The sequence below is a fragment of the Mchenga conophoros genome, linkage group LG12 (genome assembly GCF_057382185.1).
Source record: "Mchenga conophoros isolate Kocher_MC1m ecotype Shallow Benthic linkage group LG12, M_conophoros_male_GT1.1, whole genome shotgun sequence".
In the NCBI taxonomy this organism is placed as follows: Eukaryota; Metazoa; Chordata; class Actinopteri; order Cichliformes; family Cichlidae; genus Mchenga; species Mchenga conophoros.
Window position 1 is genome coordinate 25,294,269 of NC_140537.1, and position 18,363 is coordinate 25,312,631.

At 39.0% G+C, this 18,363-nt stretch overlaps 1 protein-coding gene across 1 annotated transcript in view; it reads left to right on the top strand.

The window, feature by feature from the left end:
• ipo11 (importin 11) overlaps positions 1-18,363 on the top strand; it is a 128,335-nt gene that overhangs the window by 13,069 nt on the left and 96,903 nt on the right. Inside the window, exons 3-7 of the mRNA XM_085294762.1 lie at positions 957-1,057; positions 7,707-7,779; positions 9,009-9,212; positions 12,869-13,001; positions 13,269-13,327. Coding sequence (XP_085150888.1) covers positions 957-1,057; positions 7,707-7,779; positions 9,009-9,212; positions 12,869-13,001; positions 13,269-13,327 — 570 coding nt within the window. The remainder of the gene's footprint in view (positions 1-956; positions 1,058-7,706; positions 7,780-9,008; positions 9,213-12,868; positions 13,002-13,268; positions 13,328-18,363) is intronic.

Sequence of the window (18,363 nt, forward strand, 5' to 3'; positions counted from 1 at the left end):
TGGCCAAGATGTTAACTTTGACCTTACATTGCAAAAATGTAAAACACATTTTTTTTTCCCCCGTGTGAACTTTTAGACATAGGTACAAACTGTAGCATAATTGGTGGGGACATACAATCACAAGGTGATTTATTATTACATTTGTAATACTGAAAATCACCACAAACTTTTTCTTTAACTCACTTTAAGCGTGTGTGCTTTGATGTTTTGTGGAATTGGGGGGTGGGGTCATATTGCTAGACCCCATCTCAAAAATCCCATCTTGGGTCATCCTTAGCTTTGAGTTCAGTGTTATCTCTGGAGTCACAGATGATTTAAATTTTCACGAGATGTTCCTGATACCACGGTCCCTGGCAATTACGCCATGGTGTGCTGTGTGCGCGCTGTCTCATCTCATTTAGTATGATAGCGGTCTCTTAATCTCTCACCTCAGAGATGGTACAGAAGGTGTCAGTAAATAAAGAGCAAGGGAACCAAAGCAGCTGAATTACTGTTTCAGAGAGGAATCTGATGAGGATTTTGTTTCTTTCTTAACTTGCATAGTTAAATAAAAAAAACAGATGGATATTTTAGGTTTGCATTAAAGCAAAAGTAAAAGTTATGCTTTTTGAAAAATCACGTTGTCATTTTATCTCCCAAACTTGAAAGGACTAAGTTTCCAATCTTTGATGTTACTGTTCTCTCTTTATGGAGCCTTTGCCGTGTAAGGAAGAATTACTTTACACAGCAGTATTTTCTGTGGTTACGTTTTAAATCTCAGTGATTTTGGCATTTATGATAAGTAAAGCTGCATTAGTTTGGTCACTTGAGACATATTGTAACATAAAGTCAGTGTGACCTGGATTTTAACGGTGCTGTATCTTAAAGGGCTTGTAGCCATCAGAGTACTGTGTAGTCCTACTCATTTGAGCTAACAAGGCACTGTGAGCTGAGCTGATTATGTTTCTTTCCCACAGAATATCTTCAATAACCACATGCTGGATGTGAATGTCAGGTGGCTTGCGGTTCTGTACTTCAAAAATGGCATCGACAGATACTGGAGGAGAGTTGCACCTCAGTAAGTGCTTGCTTGTGTCACGTTCTCTGCTGCTAATCAGCCTCTCTATTCTGCCTTTCCATTTTAGACCTTTTCTTTTCTCTCCTGCAGCTCATCGTTTCCTTTCTTGTCTCTTCCACTCCTGAAGCATGTCTATTCATCGGTCTTAATCTCTTTGCCTGATTTTGAGGCTTTATTTTCAAATCTTTTTGTTTCATATTTGCAGTTGCAATTTTCTGTTTTGTCACAGCCTCCATGTCCTCCATTTTCCCATTGTCTTTCCTTCACTAGTTTTAGCTTACATCTGCATTTCTCTCTCCATCACTTCTCACAGCTGCCATTTTCCCCCTTTTTTACCTTCTGTCCTGATTATTCATATCATTGTGATTTGATTTTATGCTCGGTTTATTCTTTTGTGTCTCTTTTGTCTGGTGTAAGATCGGATTTTAGTAGTCAAAACCTACAAATTTTCTTCGGGTACCTGACTAGCTGGCTTTTGTAAGGTTTGAATGGACGTTTGCTGTTAAACTCACAGGAGAGGAGCTGGTTGGAGGTAATCGGTTCTGCCTAAGCACTTGTGGCCACTCTTTGACTGCTTCGCATTGTTGCAGTTCATTTCTGTTGTTGTTGTAAGTTTGGTAAGTTTTCTGCTCTTACCAAAGTTGAGTCACTCTTGTCAGTAGTTCTGTAAACTAAATTTTACTTGGAGTGCTGTGGTCCGTGGATTATTGATGCGATTACTTTTGGACAATGCCATTTACCCAGAGGTTGGATAGTGTGTGACTCAGCACAGTTCATGTGGTGTCAGTGTATGAAGTGTAGGCAACATGACATAACATTTTTGTTACAGCAGCTTACAGTAATAGACTTTAACTGAATTAATTTAAAAATTGTTTAAAAAAAAAATTAATCTGTGAGTGTGTTGCCAGATTTAGTTAACTTGAGGTTTTGAAATACTTTGTCCAGGTACATTTACAATAGTTATTGTTTCTAAGTCATTAGCAAAGCCACATTTTTGCGTCAGTCCTTTAAATAAGCAATTATTGAACAGCAAGCCTTGGATTTTTGTCTCACTTTCTGAAGGGACTTTTAGTTACAGTACTGGGTAGAGTAGTAGATGATGATAAATAGTTTTAACAAGTCATTGTTAAAAAAGCTAATGCCCATTTCCATCCAAAATGGTGTTACTAGATACCATTACAGGCCGCACCAACTCGGCTCTGTGTCCTGGCTCATTTTAGCATGACTGTGCCACTTGGAGCTAATAGTGCCGTCATCAGTGTTAATGTAACACATGTGCTGCTGCTGTGACAAGCCCAGAAATTCTCCTATGAAAAAGGTCAACTTCCTTTTTTAATGGACTTAATGAAAAAGCCTAAATTAAGATGGTACAAATGTAAAAGGTAAAGCAGCTTTACAATCAAATAATAATCAAATATTAAAACTACAGAGATGAATACAGTTAAAAATATGACATTAATGGATAATACAGTAATTTACCTGTTTACAGTTTCCCGCTCTGATCAACAGATGTTCCAGTGACTTCAAATTACAACATAAAAACTTAAAGCTGAAGAATTCTTACTTAACCTAATGTTAAACTGATAAATCTATTTGTTACATTTATGCCATCCCTGGTGTACTGTCAGCTTTGGGAAAACCGCTGACCTCGATGCAACCAGAACCAACATTGTACAAACGAAAAGGACATTTATGCAGAACCGGGTGATTTACATTTTTAGTTGGAATTCGGTTGATTTAGCTGAATTGTTATGATGAGTTAATTTTATGGAGTTGTACTATAGTGTGCCCTAGTTTGGCAAATGAATGAATAAATATTGTTAAAGTAGGATTTAAGTAATTTGCTTGTAAAACAATAGAAAGCTGGCCTATATTCTCCACTGTTGCTGAGGGAGTGACTCACTTGAGCAACCTGCAGTTCTTAGAGAGGTTTTTACACCAAATCTGCTTCTTGTTCTGCATTTATTCAAATGCATTTTTGAAAATACATCTCCCTGCAACATATTATGTGGCTGGAAACACCCACATAATAGCCAGAACAACCTAATAAAATTTGGAGTTGAGTGTTTCTCTTTCAGGAAATTTTCAGTCTGTGCATTGTGTTAAATCTTTTTGTGTCTCTCACTTGGTTGATATTTTCCACCCTCAAATCATCAGATTTTCTAGCTCCTTGCAGACTTACAAGGACAAAATGGGGCTCAGGAGCATACTTGCTTACGTTAATATATCTTTTAATCTTTCATCCTGTATTTCTTTAAAGCTTGCCTCACCCCCGTATTCCCAAAATATGTGTGTGTAGCAAATCTTGTATTACTAATTTGCAATCTCCCTGCAAGTAATTTGACTTCCACCCATCTCGCTTCTCTTTCTGCCACGGGTTACAGCATGAGTCACTCCTCACGGTTCTTCAAATCAGATGCTTTCAATGTGCCTAACTTCAGCAGCAGCTGAATTAGAACAGGGTAACTCATCATAAAACAACATATTTTCTTGCATATTCACACAAATTGTGACTATTTTGCGACCTCCAAAGTATATCTGGTTTGGAGGACAGCAGGTTTATTCAAAGTTTACTAATTAATTAATGCATTTCACAGGATCTTCACTTAATAATGTAGCACATTTAATTGATTTTAATAAATCCCTTACCAAGTTGGCTATTTTGTCATATTCATTATTGCCATAATATTAAAGTCTGTGATTTGCACGTCTAGAATCCAAATTGAGATAATAGGGGTCTCTTAGGATATGTGCTGCATTCAACAATGCCAGGGCGGCTGGCACTCGCTCCTCGTAATGCGACATGGTGGCTCAGTAGTTGGCATTCTTGCCTTCAGCTAGAAAATTCTGGGTTTAACACTTGGTCCTGTTTTATTGTGGATAATTTGAATGAATATTCCTGCACACTACAGTCTGATTACTGTGTCTAAGATCAAAATGAATTAAATAAATCTGCAACATGAGGTACATGAATAAAGACATTGTGCAAAAAAGTAACAGTTTATCTATATTAGGTCTACAATTAATGTGCAGTAGTATGCAAAAGTCTTGAGCCACTCCTCATTTCTTCATCTGCAGTGATTTATTGAAAGGTTCAAATATACATGGAAGTACAGTATGGAAGGTCAGTATTTGAGATGACCACCTTCTTCATCACAGTCTCTCCTCTTATGCAAGCTTTCTTATGACATCTTCAAGTAGTTTTAACGAATAGTTTTCAAGCTTCTTAAAGGACATTCAAAGCTCTTCTTTGGATCTTGGTTGCCTTTAGTTTCATTTACTATCAAGATGATCCCACACTGCTTAAATAATGTTGAGGTCCGGGCTCTGGGGATGCCAGTCAGTGACTTAATATTATTATTATTATTATTATTTTTTTCCTTTCTGCCTGTCCCGTTTGGCTCTTTTGCCATCAGAATTGTTGTCTAAAGGCAAAGAAAGATGCCCAACGGATTTACTTTACCAAATTGACCATCCCAGCCTTGCCGTAATGGTCCATTTGATTCACCTTTTATTGTTTATTTTATTTTCACTTACTGAATACGGGACAGACTTGACTGGGGGAAAGAAGGGGAGAAAGGAAGAGGGACAGGGGAGAAGGGCAAAAGACAAAAACCAACAGAATGGACAGGGAAAAAAAATGCATATATCGATCACCTGCTGAGAAAGAAAAAAGAAAACAAGCAGAAGAGAACAAGAGTAATAGAATAAACAACATCACAATGATATATGGGAATATGACAGTAAATACTAAATATTAAACATTATTGTGCAGCACATAAGATCAACAGAACACAGTGTGCTTTGAGGTAGGAGCCAAAAAGGGTGTAGTTTGTGGGTGTGATCACCCGTGTGTACACCTGTGAGCATGGACGCGCTTGTTTTTTTTAAAAGGTTCCTTCATGTAATGATCTGCTAGAGGGTGTGGGGGGGGGCCACAGCCCCGTCCTCCAGGGCATGAAGCAGGTATGGAGGAGATCAAGACTCCAGACATCCAGAGGCCCCCAGAACACAAGAGACCAAGGAAGACCAACAGAGGGGCAGCTGCGCCACTGTCCCAGAAAGAGCTGAGGAGAGTCCCAGATGAGGGCTCACTCAGCAGCCGCGGAGCACAAGCCAGGGGGAGTTGCAGTGACGCGCCCGTGAGCTCCGCCGGCAGCCAGCCGTGCCTGAGTGACCGAGCCCCAGGCCGAGAGGCCGGGGGCACCCCACCTCCAAAGTGGCCCGAGCGAGCCCCAGGCTCCAGGCCCCGATAAGCGGCCGCCAAGGAGTGAGCCGGTGTGTACCTGGACGCCCATCCCCGGACACAAAGAACCATCAACGCACCGATGTCTGAGGGAGTCCGCCACTGGCAGGGGAAGTGGTGGTGGGTGGAGATAGGCCTCCAAACCTTGGAGGGCCTGAGATGTCCCCAGAGAGGTGGCGCCTGACACCCAACCTGACATATAGACACAGACATACAGGCACACACAGATACAAACATCCATTCCCACCCTCATGCTCTCATATGCACTTACTCCACACTAAACCAACGTGGAGACAGACATAAAGAGACGCTGTACTAGAGCTGGGCGATAGAACGATAACGATATGTATCGCGATATAACTTTTACTCGATAGAGAAATTAAGCTATCGCGATAGACCTCGCCGCTCTTGTCCTCAAAAAAAAAAAAAAAAAAAGATCAGCCAATCCAAATTAAGTAGCGCAGAGCCGAACCAATCACAGCCGCAGCGTCACGTCGCGTGACTTGTTACGTACAGCACAAGTGCCAAGCCGCACGTGTGTTTGTTTGGGAAGCAGCCAGCGGGTAATGGAGCCAGCGCGTAATGGAGGAAATGAGTGTGCCGACTAGAAAAATCAACCGAGCGTGACCGAAGAGAAAACAGATGATGGTTGCAATGCCGGAGAGATTGTCGAACGGAAGAGCCATAGAAGTTCCGTAGTGTGAAGGTATTTCGGCTATTTCAAGTCTGACAAAAAACAGAGTAGCGTGCACTGTAAATTGTGCCGAAAGCAAGTCTGGAAATACAATAAACTGGTGAATGCGTCACACTGTGCGCCACGTTATTGTTTCAGTGAAATGAATTTCTACAATACTGTTACTGTTAATTCTACTCTCTGCAGTGTTTAAATGCTTACATATACACACAGTTACTGTCCCTCCACACATACGACTCGGTTCTGCTTCTATGCCCCAGCTTTGTTTACTTTTTCCCACCGAGGCTTCTAGACTTCTGATTGGCCAACATTTCTGCACGGTTAGGAATCTAGCGCCACCTGCTGCTTTGGCATGTTCATAGCAGCGTTTTCCTTCATTTCTGCCTTTATGTGTGGACGGGATTATTTTTTAAAACGGAAACGGAAAATCTCCGTTTATTTATCTCCGTTTATTTACCTTTATTTATCTGAAAAAGTCTCATGTTCCTTAAGTACATCTACCCTGTTGAACTTATTATGGGAAATAAATATTTAAATAAAAACAAGCTGCTGATTATTTCACATTTTACTTGTGAGCAACGGCACATTTAAATCTTACAAATATAGTTATTTGGCTTATATCGTGATAGATATCGTTATCGCCTGAAATGAAAAAAACATATCGTGATATGAAAAAATCTCATATCGCCCAGCTCTACGCTGTACACACGATCACACTCCCCAAGTGTACTCTACAAACCGGGTCTAGGTACCCTTGCCCCTGGAGGGGGGAACTGCACCCAGACCCAGGTGGTGTTACCCTTTTCCCTGCGGTGGGGGGAGGCAGACCGCCCCGACTCCGCAGCAGCAGGGAGGCCCCACACTCCAGACCGCAGTCGGACGGCCAACTCCTCCTCCTAGCCCCCCCGCTCCAGCAGGTCGCAGAGAATGGGGGTGAGAGAAGACTCCAAACCTCCCTCCACCCGCTCATTGTAGGGTTGATGCATGTGTGTTCTAAGGTGCATTTAAAACCCAGGAGGGCATGGAGCTACCTGCCAGAGAGCAGCAGGTAAGTGCAGTCCCTCCTGCTAGCCCTCAATGTCTACGTGTATTTAAAATTGAGAGGTGGGCAACGACGCCAGGGGTGGGGTGTACACCCTGATGGTACTTTGGATTCCGTGTATCGTGCCCACCCCCAAGATCCTATATGTATGTGTAATGAGAGTGTGAGTAATGTGAATGTCTAAGTTGTGGGATAAAATTGAGGCAGAGGCAGCCAGAAGGGGACGGGGGGGGGTAGCCTCCTCTGCACCCTGGTGACATACCCCTATATCCAGGAATGTTTTTACTACATTGGCAGGGTGTTTGGGATCATTGTCATGTTGAAAAATGAAGGTGTTGCCAATCTGATGCTTTCCATATGGTACTGCATGATTCTTAAGAACATGACCATCAGATACTGTTCATGTGCAAGAACGTCTGGCTGCTTGGAAGTAAGAAATGAAAGGTGGTTTAAGGTTTTTGCGCAGTACTGTGAAAGCAAAATTACTGTGGGGCAAGATTGTTTTAAAGTAATACTGAAATACTGTACTCATTTATCTATAGACGCTTTCAAATGTGTCTGTTTTTCTATATTAAGTGCTGCCTTTGTCTTTTTGTCAGCTTTATTGTTTCATCTCTTTCGACCTCTCTACTTCCTCTGAACAGCTTTTTGATTGGTTTGTTCGCAGTGCATTATCAGAAGAGGAGAAGACGTCATTGCGTGCTGGTCTAATCACAAACTTCAACGAGCCTGTCAATCAGGTGAGCAGGGAAAATAAAGAGGGAGAGGGAAATAAACATGTTTGATCATTGTATACTGATGAATAAAACACTGATTTTGATTGAAGTGCTTTTATCAAAACCAGATAAGTTACAAAGGATCTGACTGACAGCATTAAGATTTTTTAGGCTGTCACAATGCGACTCCATAGAATGAGATTTGAAAGTGATGAAAGCTGCTAATTTTGCATACTGGGACTTAATTTGAAGTTTCTTGATAGACATTTTTTTTGGGGGGCTGTGTGGGGAAGGTTACAACAAACAAATAATTCAGGAGTCAAGCAGCGTAATACATCTGTCCCAGGGGGTACGTGGAACTTGGCCCTAAATGATGGCCATCCATCTTGGTTTCTACAGGTTGTATGTCCCTGTGGGACAGCTCTCGAACATCAGGACTGATCGGGTCCATATGGCAAGCAATGAATACGATTTGGACACCATATGTCTCTCTAGTCACAGCCTCTCGTGGAGTCCAAATTTCATGAGGGTGCTTTATGCTTGTGCATGAGAGAGTGAGTGTAACTTGTGTACAAATTGACTTACTGATGCTTGTGAGGATGCAAGTTTAAATACTGAACTGTGTACTGCAAGACGTTCTGAGATAAATCTTTTATACAACCATAAGAACAAAAACTCACGCAAGGTTTTCACATTTAAAAAAAAAAAAAAAAGAAGCTATTTGGAGTGTGTTCAAATAATATAAAGAGTTTTGATTTTTATCATAAAATGTCCATTAAGTCTTGAGGTATAAAGTGTCTTTTTCATTTTGAGCTTGAAATTTATCTCGAAGTATTGAGTGTCTTACCGGCAGTTTGTGTTGGAGTAATGAGTAGACTTGAGCGATATTTGCTCAGCTGTTGGGCTCAGTGGAAAGCCAATTTAAAAAAAAAAAAATATGAGAAGTGAAGCTGTTACCAGATCATGTGATGCACATTGCAGATATAGCTCAGGCACAAGCACTCTATTTTAAAAATCAACTTAATCCATGCAACTGATTCCCTATCTGTCACCAGATGCATGTACTATGTACACTGTGTTGACTGTAAAAAGTTTGATATTCTGTGTCCTATTTGTTCGAGCTACTTATTTTTAAAAGAGAACTACGTAATAAAATTCCCATCAAGTTTGCTCCACCTTCTGCTGTGTTTATGCTTTGCCCCTGGTCAACTTCTCTTTCCTGCATGTATTTTTTTTTTTTTTTTTCTCAACAGATAGCAACCCAGATCGCAGTACTGATAGCCAAGGTGGCCCGTCTGGACTGCCCCAGGCAATGGCCAGAGCTCATCCCCATTCTGCTCGAGTCTGTGAAGGGTCAGGATGGCCTGCAGCAGCACAGAGCGCTGTTAACCTTCTATCATGTCACCAAAACTCTAGCATCCAAACGACTGGCGCAGGACAGGCGGCTTTTTCAGGATGTAAGTCCACAATATTAGCTGGTCCAGTGTTGATACAAAATTCTATTACAACCTTTTTGTTCTCCATTGCTTCTTATTCTTATTCTTAGTGTTTTTTAGCTGTGTTTTGCTCTTTATACATCAGTTGTATATACCTGAATAAAAGGTTATGTTAGGTAAACAGTGAAACTTTCTGGATTTTTATACGTTGCAGGTTGCAGACTCCTGCTCTCTGCAATATAACTTTTTTTTCTTTGTTGCTATTTTTTTCCTCCTTCAGAAGATTTTGAAAATGAATAGATGAATACTAAGATTATCCTGAGACTTTTTAGGTTTTGTCTCTACGAGATGCTGTTTAGCTTCTGTTAGAAGCATGTTAAATACAAGATTTATAGCAAAAATATTCCCTTGTCATACATGACTCAAGCATGGTTGACTTGTTTAGAAATGGTTATCAGCGTTTCCGTGTCTTTGTTGATATTGCGTTGAGACAAATTAACTTTTGAGTAAGTATTTCTGGTGTTTCTGGTGAACACAGCGTACATTATACAATATTTTTCTTTCATGCTTGATTTAAATTTGAGTTTAAAAAAAAAAGGCCATTTGTGGAGAGAAAGATTTTAGAGGAATGAGATGATCAAGCAGAGGGAAGATGGAGACCAACAGAGGGTGAAAGGACATGAGAGCAGTGGCTGAGACCAAATAGTTGGATGCCAGGCAGAGGCGTCCTGTATGCCAAAATTTCTGCCCTTAGGCAACACAAGAAACAAAGGCAGCCTGAGCCCCCATTAAACAGCGCACTCATTTAATGATGCACTGATGACTTTGACACTGAATCTCCTCTCTTCCTCCTCTCCTCTTTTTTTCCTCTCCTCCTCCTCTCTTCTTCTAATAATCATGTGTATACTTTGTCATACAAACATTTTGCTTATGCTGTAATTATATTCTCGGATAGTAATTGGATAGTAATTCTAAGACTGGTAACGCTGCTGAAAGATTAAAAGTATCACTGTAGTGTTGGAGGGCCATTAGGGAGAGGACTAATTCAGAAATCGGGTTCGCCTTAGGACCTTACAGACCTATACTTAAAGGCACCTTAATAGTTTTTAATTTTTTTATGTTCTTTTTGATTCATGGGGTAGAAAATGCAAACGGCAAGGATGTACTAGTTTTTTTTACACAGATGTAGCACAACGAGGAATAAAAAGGGGGATAAGAAGGTAGACTACAATGCACCTGTCGACTGGAGTAGGTTGTTATATTTTTTTGAATGTCTGTAACATTTGGAAACTGTGTATTGACGCTTTGATGCGATTTACCTGTTGTGCATTCACAGAATGTAATGAAACTGTAAAAACCCATATAAACAATAGCGTATTAGTCTACTGAAACACCAAGACTGAGGAAGTCATGAGAACAATATGAAGTTGTTTTCTGAACTTGGCTCATCACTTTTAGGCTCCATGGGTTGGATTAGTCTGGGATCTGAGGAATGGAAAACGACAAGCTGTAGAGAAATCTCTCCAAAGAAGAAACTTGCCAATCTTGCGGTTTCTCTAAAGAATATATCAAAGCCTATGCTGTGCTGTCAAAGTAGGGATTTCTCTTTGAACAGCCGAACATCAACTTAACCACTGATTCTCAGATTTTTCCCACTTGACTCTTGAGTGTTACCAAGAGCGCAAAGTTCCTCTGGCTAGAAGTTGCTTGCTTTCCTTGTTTGATATATGGTGTTCACAATTTTCCACAGAGTAATTTTAATGTGGGTTTGTTGTTTATCTTAATCAAATAGCAAAGACTTGACTGTTATCCCACTGCAATGTTATTGTCAATTTTGAATGAGATTTAATGGTTAGAATCCCCCCCCCCCCCCCCCCCCACCACACACACACACACACACACACACACACACACACACACACACACACACACACTTACTCTCTTCCTTTGGCAGATTTGTTGGATGTTCTAAGCAGACATTGTCACACTTGGCTGATAGAACTGAGTGCTTTTTATCTACCTTTGATGATCTTGTTTCGCTATCATGGAGGGCGAAAGTGTAATTGGTTTGAGCCCAAATAATACTGAGACTATAATTGGAAGTTCATTTGGAGCTAAATTACACCTGTTATTCACAGGTCCATCTAGGGCTGCTCAATTAATCGAATTTTAATCACGATTACGATCTGGGCTTTCAACGATCATTAAAAATGACTGAGCCGATTATTAGCCCCTCCCTCATTTATCCGCGACACCTTAAAGGCCGGTCCGTGAAAATATTGTCGGGCATAAACCGGTCCGTGGCGCAAAAAAGGTTGGAGACCGCTGATTAAGAGGACCCGAGGGAAGCTCGGAAAGCTAAGCAGAAGTTATTTGGAGAGTGACTGCCGTTGGTTGAAAAGAGTTAAAAAAAAAAAAAAAAAAAAACTTCAGTGGTGTTGCACACCATTTTACATTATTTTTTTAAAGTCATTGTTAACCCTTTAAAGCCGGTCAGAGCAGCACGCTCCGTTTTGTGTAACTTTTTTAAAATCCCTGTAGAACCTGAACCGTGTAAGCTAGCGCAATAATTTGTTTTGCATATGAAACCGGAGGAGTTGTACTTACATCTGATGCCATCAGCTTGTCCTCGGTCACGGTTTCGTTCCACATATAGCTTTGCAAAAATTGCATAAAAAGCGCTTGCAGGAACAAAAACATAATATTCCAGAAACACGCTTTGCCGTTCCTATCAGCTGTTCGTAACACTTCCCAAAGTGAAATGATGCACATGCTGTTTTCTTTGCAAATTTGCATCATAGGATTGTTTTTTGTTTTTCCTGCAGTATATAAAAATTGCTGTATCTCCAAAATAAAACTATGAAGACACTCAGAATAAATTTCCTGTGGTGGGAAACTATTTTTTGCAACTTTATTGTATTTAAAGTTTTGAGGGATAAACCTCTTAAACTTCTCAAAGTAGAAATATATGTAAACAAAACAAAAGCGATTTTCAATTTTTTTTGTAGTTTATTGCACTTTTTTGCAATTTATGTAATTACTATGCACTTAATGCATACATATTATTAAAATATGGGCTATAACAGTTGTATTGATGTATAGCAACTTGAAATGCTCCCACAAATGGCACTACAGCATGTACAAAAAATAAATAAAAATAATATAAGCTCTGGTGGACTTGGTTCTATAGTAGGTCTTAAAGGGTTAAATAAATATCGTCAAATAATCGTGATTATCATTTTTGCCATAATCGAGCAGCCCTAGGTCCATCTTTCCTTCCTGTTTGTTTGAGTGTATCACCAGCAATTGAGTTTCTGATGTTCCATGTAGGGACACGCCGATTTAATAGCCGCTCGCCAACACCGACCTTGTTGTCACCATATCAACAAATAAAATGACATTTTCTGATGTCAGTGGCTGATGTTTACCTGTGGTCACATTAATTTACTGGCAAAGTGATCCAAGATGGTGTGCTGAAGGGAAATTTTTAATGTTAATAAACTAATAAACAATAAAAACAGGTAAATAAAAACAAAAGTAGGTTCTTGTACAAAGCTACACTCATATTAGCCCAGAATTTCTTGCGCATTTATGTTGAGTGAAATGACCTCAAATGCTTTCGAGACCCAGATTAACCCAGGTGTGCCTGACCAAAATGTTAATGTGTATGTTGGCAGCTGGCATCGGGCATCTACAGCTTTGCATGCTCCCTGTGGAGCCATCACACAGACTGCTTCCTCCAGCAGATCTACGCCAGAGATGAGGCTGCGGCACTCAGCTCGCTGGAGAGGACACTACTCTCTCTTAAAGGTAGCAACACTTGCACAGACACATGCACGCATGCCACAAACCTGCATTATCATGCAAAGACATGCAATCACCTATTAGCACAACATGGTAATCTAATCGTCATGATCCCACCATTTGATTAAAAACATAGATAATTGAACATGCAAACATGGAAGTATTAATATATGCAGCTACTTAGTGAAACACTAATTATGAGGAGATGTTGAATATAGTTAATTTTTAATTAGTGAAAATCCTGCATAGTGATGTTTTTTGTGCTCCTTTTAGTGCTTCGCAAACTGACAGTCCATGGATTTCAAGAGCCACAACAGAATATGGAAGTAATGGTGAGTCTCAAGTTATTTCAGCTGTGGCTGCTTTAGTACCTCTCATATTTGGGAAAAGCTGATATTTTTCTGTTGGTGTTTTGGGTCAAAAACGACTCCAATCACAGCGTGCAAAATATGGATGGCCACGATGATTGAAAGTGCCTTGAGCCTTGTCTCGGTTCAAAGAGTCCGGAGCTCTTCTCTCACTTCTAGTGTGAAGAAAGTTTGACTCCATGAAACTGTTAATTCAATTTAGTTTAAATCTGGTTTAAAAAAAATCTTTAGCATGTGCCTGGATAGGGCTTTGGTTTCCTCATGGCTCAGAGTTAATGGAATCATTTGCACAAACTGTCCCAGTTCTTTGAACTCCAGTTTCATATTCTGAGTATCTCCTGTTTGGTGAAAGAATAATAATGAATGCTGAACAAGAATAATTGATAAACCATGTTCCTGGTTATTTTTTGAAGGATTAAGGCTTTTTGAATTTGATTTTAGCCAAGAAAATTCATGCTTGGAATTTTAATGTATTTTAAGTACCAAAATAAAATGGAAAACATTTTGGTGCATTTACCTGTTCTGTACCTAAACGAATTGTATCTTGAGCACATTGTACAGTCCTATAATGCTGCTAACTATACTGACGATAATTATTTTTTTATCACTTAGGACTAAATTATCTACTAATGCAGTGAAAAAATAGATATAAACCTTTTAGGCTTACTGATTTAAAGCTTTCAGGTGCTACTTAACATTCAGTGAAGGTAAGTGCTCTTGAGGGTCTGAAAAAAAATTACCTGAAATCGCTATACTGTATATGTAGGCAAGTGAAAAGAGCATAAATGAATTCCATGTAAAACTGTGATGAGCAGTATTTCTTATTTTCCTGGATTTATGCTTTTTTCACCTAAAGGATGCCAGCACTGGTATAACCTGTGGGCTGAAATATATAACAATATAGCCTCGGACAGATGTGACCTCATCAGATTTTTCATTAAAAAAACAACAACAACAAAACTTCTCAGTTTTTGTTTATCTTCTGTGAATTTTAACTCATAGTAAAATGTACATTTGTTACATAGTCATACACACAGTGTGATTAAATTGACAGATCCCAAACTGTTGTATTTTTGTTCTCTGGTCTTTTTTTGAAAGCACTGAGTAATCACCTATGGTACAGGCTGGAAAATGTTAGTGAACCTCTGTGTTAATGACTTCCCCAAAAGCTATTTGGAGTCAGGGTTTCCAATTAAGTAGATTAGATTGGAGGTGCGGGTCGTATGTTGTTGCACTCTGTGAAAGTAAAGGCAGTCAGTAACAACTTTGACATTAAAGATATGCTTGAAGCTATCCAGAATTGCTGGCTATTAGTAATTTATGATATACATATATATAGGTTCTGTCAATCTATTAAAGCCAGAACAACTGAAAATTAAAAATAAATGTTAGTTGCCAAAGGGGAATTCAGTTTGTCCTTTTGTCTTTGATACAATGTAAGTCGTCACAAAAGGTCAACGAGTCATTAACATTAAAAATGTGGTCTGTTGTTGCTGTGCCGTTTCTGTCTTTGTGCTTCTGCTGTTATGTTTCTGTCATTTCTGATTTTTATTGCTTTATTTGTTTTTTCCTGCTTTTTTATGCTTGTAGATGGCAAGGACATTTTTATGACAGAAAAAAATGTTTACTGCGCCCTGTTTCTCCACTAATGAGACGACAACTTAGCCTCCAGGCTGAAGGTTATAAGATGGTCACAATATTTTCATTAAACGGATGTTTGCCTCATGCTTTCACTGGTTATTCCAGCTCATTGTAGTGTTTTAAAGTAAATATTTCATATTTAATTTACATTGTTGCTTTTCTTAGTAATTACTACTTTAATAGCTGTTTTCATTCTCCTGGTGCTGAATAAACACAGGAATATGCCTACCTTGAATCTACTTAGGCAACCATGTTTTAATATAACTCACTATGTTAAAATCAAGTTCTTTAAAAATATTAATATTAGGCTCCAAGTGTGCACTGGAAGAAGTTCTGTAATCTTTTAAAAATAATTAGGCGTTGAAGGTTCTCACAGAAACAAGTAAACAACATAATGCCATTATGACTAAGCACAGAGCAACTATCTTAAACTGTTTAATGCTGTATTTACACTTGGAAAAACAGTGGTTCGAACCTGACATGACAAAAAGGATTGCCATTGTGTGCAATGATCTTGTTGCCTTTCAAATGATTGCTGAAAAGATGGGGACCAGGTCTGCAACTACTCACAGTGAGGTGCAGTCTTGCGATTGAATGGGGTCAAATTTGCAATCTGCTTGTGATAAGTAAAATTGGCAAAATCCTTTGTAAACGTGTTGCCGTCTACATACGCAGAAGCTCACATTAACTACCACATTAATTACTTACATTCAGAGTCCAGCCAGAGTCTTGTAGATCTCAAAGAGAATTCCCTCCTCTGATAGGGATGTAGCTGCTGTGGGTGGAGATTGATCTACAGAATGATATGGGCACTCAGCAGTCTTGCTTTTACAGTATATAGGAATATAATCGGAAAACAACCAGTTAGCAACCATTTGAGTCGACTCCCCTGTTGCACAGAGATGCGTCATAGCCAAGTTGTGCTTATTGGAGCAGACTGTCTCACATTGATTGCAATGTGTTGGCAATGGCAATTATTTGAAAAGCTGTCTGAGAGTGATTGCAGTGAGTCTGAGTCAGACCCTTGATTGTTTGGAGACAAAGGAAAAAGTTTCCTTTTTCCAAAATTTTATTCCTTTCTTTTTATTGGACATAACTTAAAGTTAATGTTGGGGGAAAAGAGCTGATTCAGAGTGGGTAATGTCTCTTAAATCAATTAAAAAAAACACTTAATAAGAAATTACCTTTTTTTTCTGAATAGAAAACTTATAGTTATTCACTCTTTTGCCACGTGTTAAACTTTTTAAACCTCAGCTCAAAAGACTGATGGGCAATTGTCACTACCACGCGGGCGGGCGGCATGGACACGCAAGTTTGTGAGTATGATAACTCAAGAATAAGTGCACTGAGGAGTTTCAATTGATGTCATAGGTGTGTCTATTAGAAGGCTGAGGGGTAGCACTGGCAGTTGCCAGTATTTTTTAAATTGTATCTAGTAACAGGAGTCTAAATTGTTTTGAATGTTTTTAGCTACTGCTCCATGTTTTTTATTGAAGTTTGTCAGAGAGTTGTGATGGTTTATGGATGTGTCATGCTTATGTGTTGATTAGTTCTTTAAGAATTTGATGAGTTGTCACCTCTCATTTTGCTCTTCCTTTGATGATGGGTGTGATGATGAAGAAAACCCTTTTAATTCATACTGCATGATCTAATTTCCAGTTCCCTTTCAAGGTCATGTTTCTGTCAGGAACTGAAATGAAGTGTCTGTAGGTTACTGGGTTGCTTGAGTTGCTTCATTGATTTTGATAGCTGATGTGTGTCAAATGTTCTATAACAAAATAATAAGAATCATGCTATAAGATGAGCCTGATATTATGTGTATAAAGGACACCTTTTATATGCTATAACTTATGTTGATTGAGCACCTTTTCACATAATAATAAATCTGTAACCCTTGAAAATTTCTAGTTTTCTTTCAGATTTTAAGTCATCAGTAACAGATAAACTAATGCTGCTCGTTCCTGTCAGTCTACATTCTAGACATTTAATTTGTACTGTTTTGCTCAGGCATTATTATTACCCAACAATAGCTATGAACCAAAAAAGACTTCTTTTTTTTTAAAATATGTTGTGACACTCGGTTTTAACTAGGTCCTCTTCTTATGAAGTTATGAGGGCTCAAAAATACTGAAAAAATAAAAAAATGAAATACAGCAAAAATTCAACCCATTCATAGCTTGATGTTATAATTCTGCATTGTTTTATTAAATATACAAAAGTTGGTATAAAAAAAACAAAATAAAACAGTTAGCCACTTATGAAGTGGTCAGGAACTGACTGACTTTACATAGAATGATCCTAAAAGGCTTGGTTAGTTGGTCTTGCTGTAGTGCTCACTGAATATAGAGACTAATTTCTTTGTTCTCCTCATACAATAGTGTGGATTTGTTTTTGCTTCCAAGGAACAAAACGAAGTGGTGTTGAGCAATAGTTCTGCAGGCTTTGTGAAGGTCTTTGAAAGTTTTTCTTTGGACACTTTCTTTTTTGGTCATTTTCAGTCCAGTTCAGTCCAGTCCTTGTACCTGACCATTTTCAGAGGAGGTATTTTTGTTAAAGCCACTTAACGCTGACCTCTGAATCATTCAAGCTTTAAAAAACACCTAATTCAAGGGATCAACTAGTGTTGTGCTATACGAATAAATTTGATTTGATTTGTGTCTACACATGACAGATAGGATAGCGAAGAACAAATTTTAAATTGTCTTTTACTGAAAGCACATAATTTGTTTCCATTTATTTAGTTCAGTGCATAAAACACCCCACCAAAGATGACAAACTAATATTTTTGCACCAATAAGGTGATTCCCAAAGAGCAATTAGCTGAAAACATGATATATCATGGCATGGTGTGCAGTGCCCTAAAAACAAACAAACAAAAAACTGGTTCAAGTGGATGATAAAAGAAGTGAGAAATGGATCTGACCTTTCAGCTGATCCATCTACTGTTCACTGAAGCTTCAACAAAAATGGTCTCAGTTGGAAGGGAAAGGAAAGGAAGGGAAATAGGAAGAAAAGGTTTGAGGTATGACAAATTACACAAGAACTATACTGAAAATGAGTTCTAACTGGCAACAGGTCTTATGGAGTGATAAATGCGAACTTGAATTTTCTTTAGTTTAGATTGATGTCAGTATCTACAGGGGAGACCGAGAGAGGTACAGCACTGAGTGTGTACAGTAAAACACAGTGGAGGCTTTGTGGAGGATCCACCATCAAATACTGTCTGGAAAATGTTGTTGGTAGGCAATAGCTTCATTCTTCAGCATGGGGGTTATCCTAAACACACTGCCAGTGTAGTAAAAGCATATCTGCATAAGGTTAGTGGTTCGATGGCTGGTTGCTCCAGTCGATAAGTATCC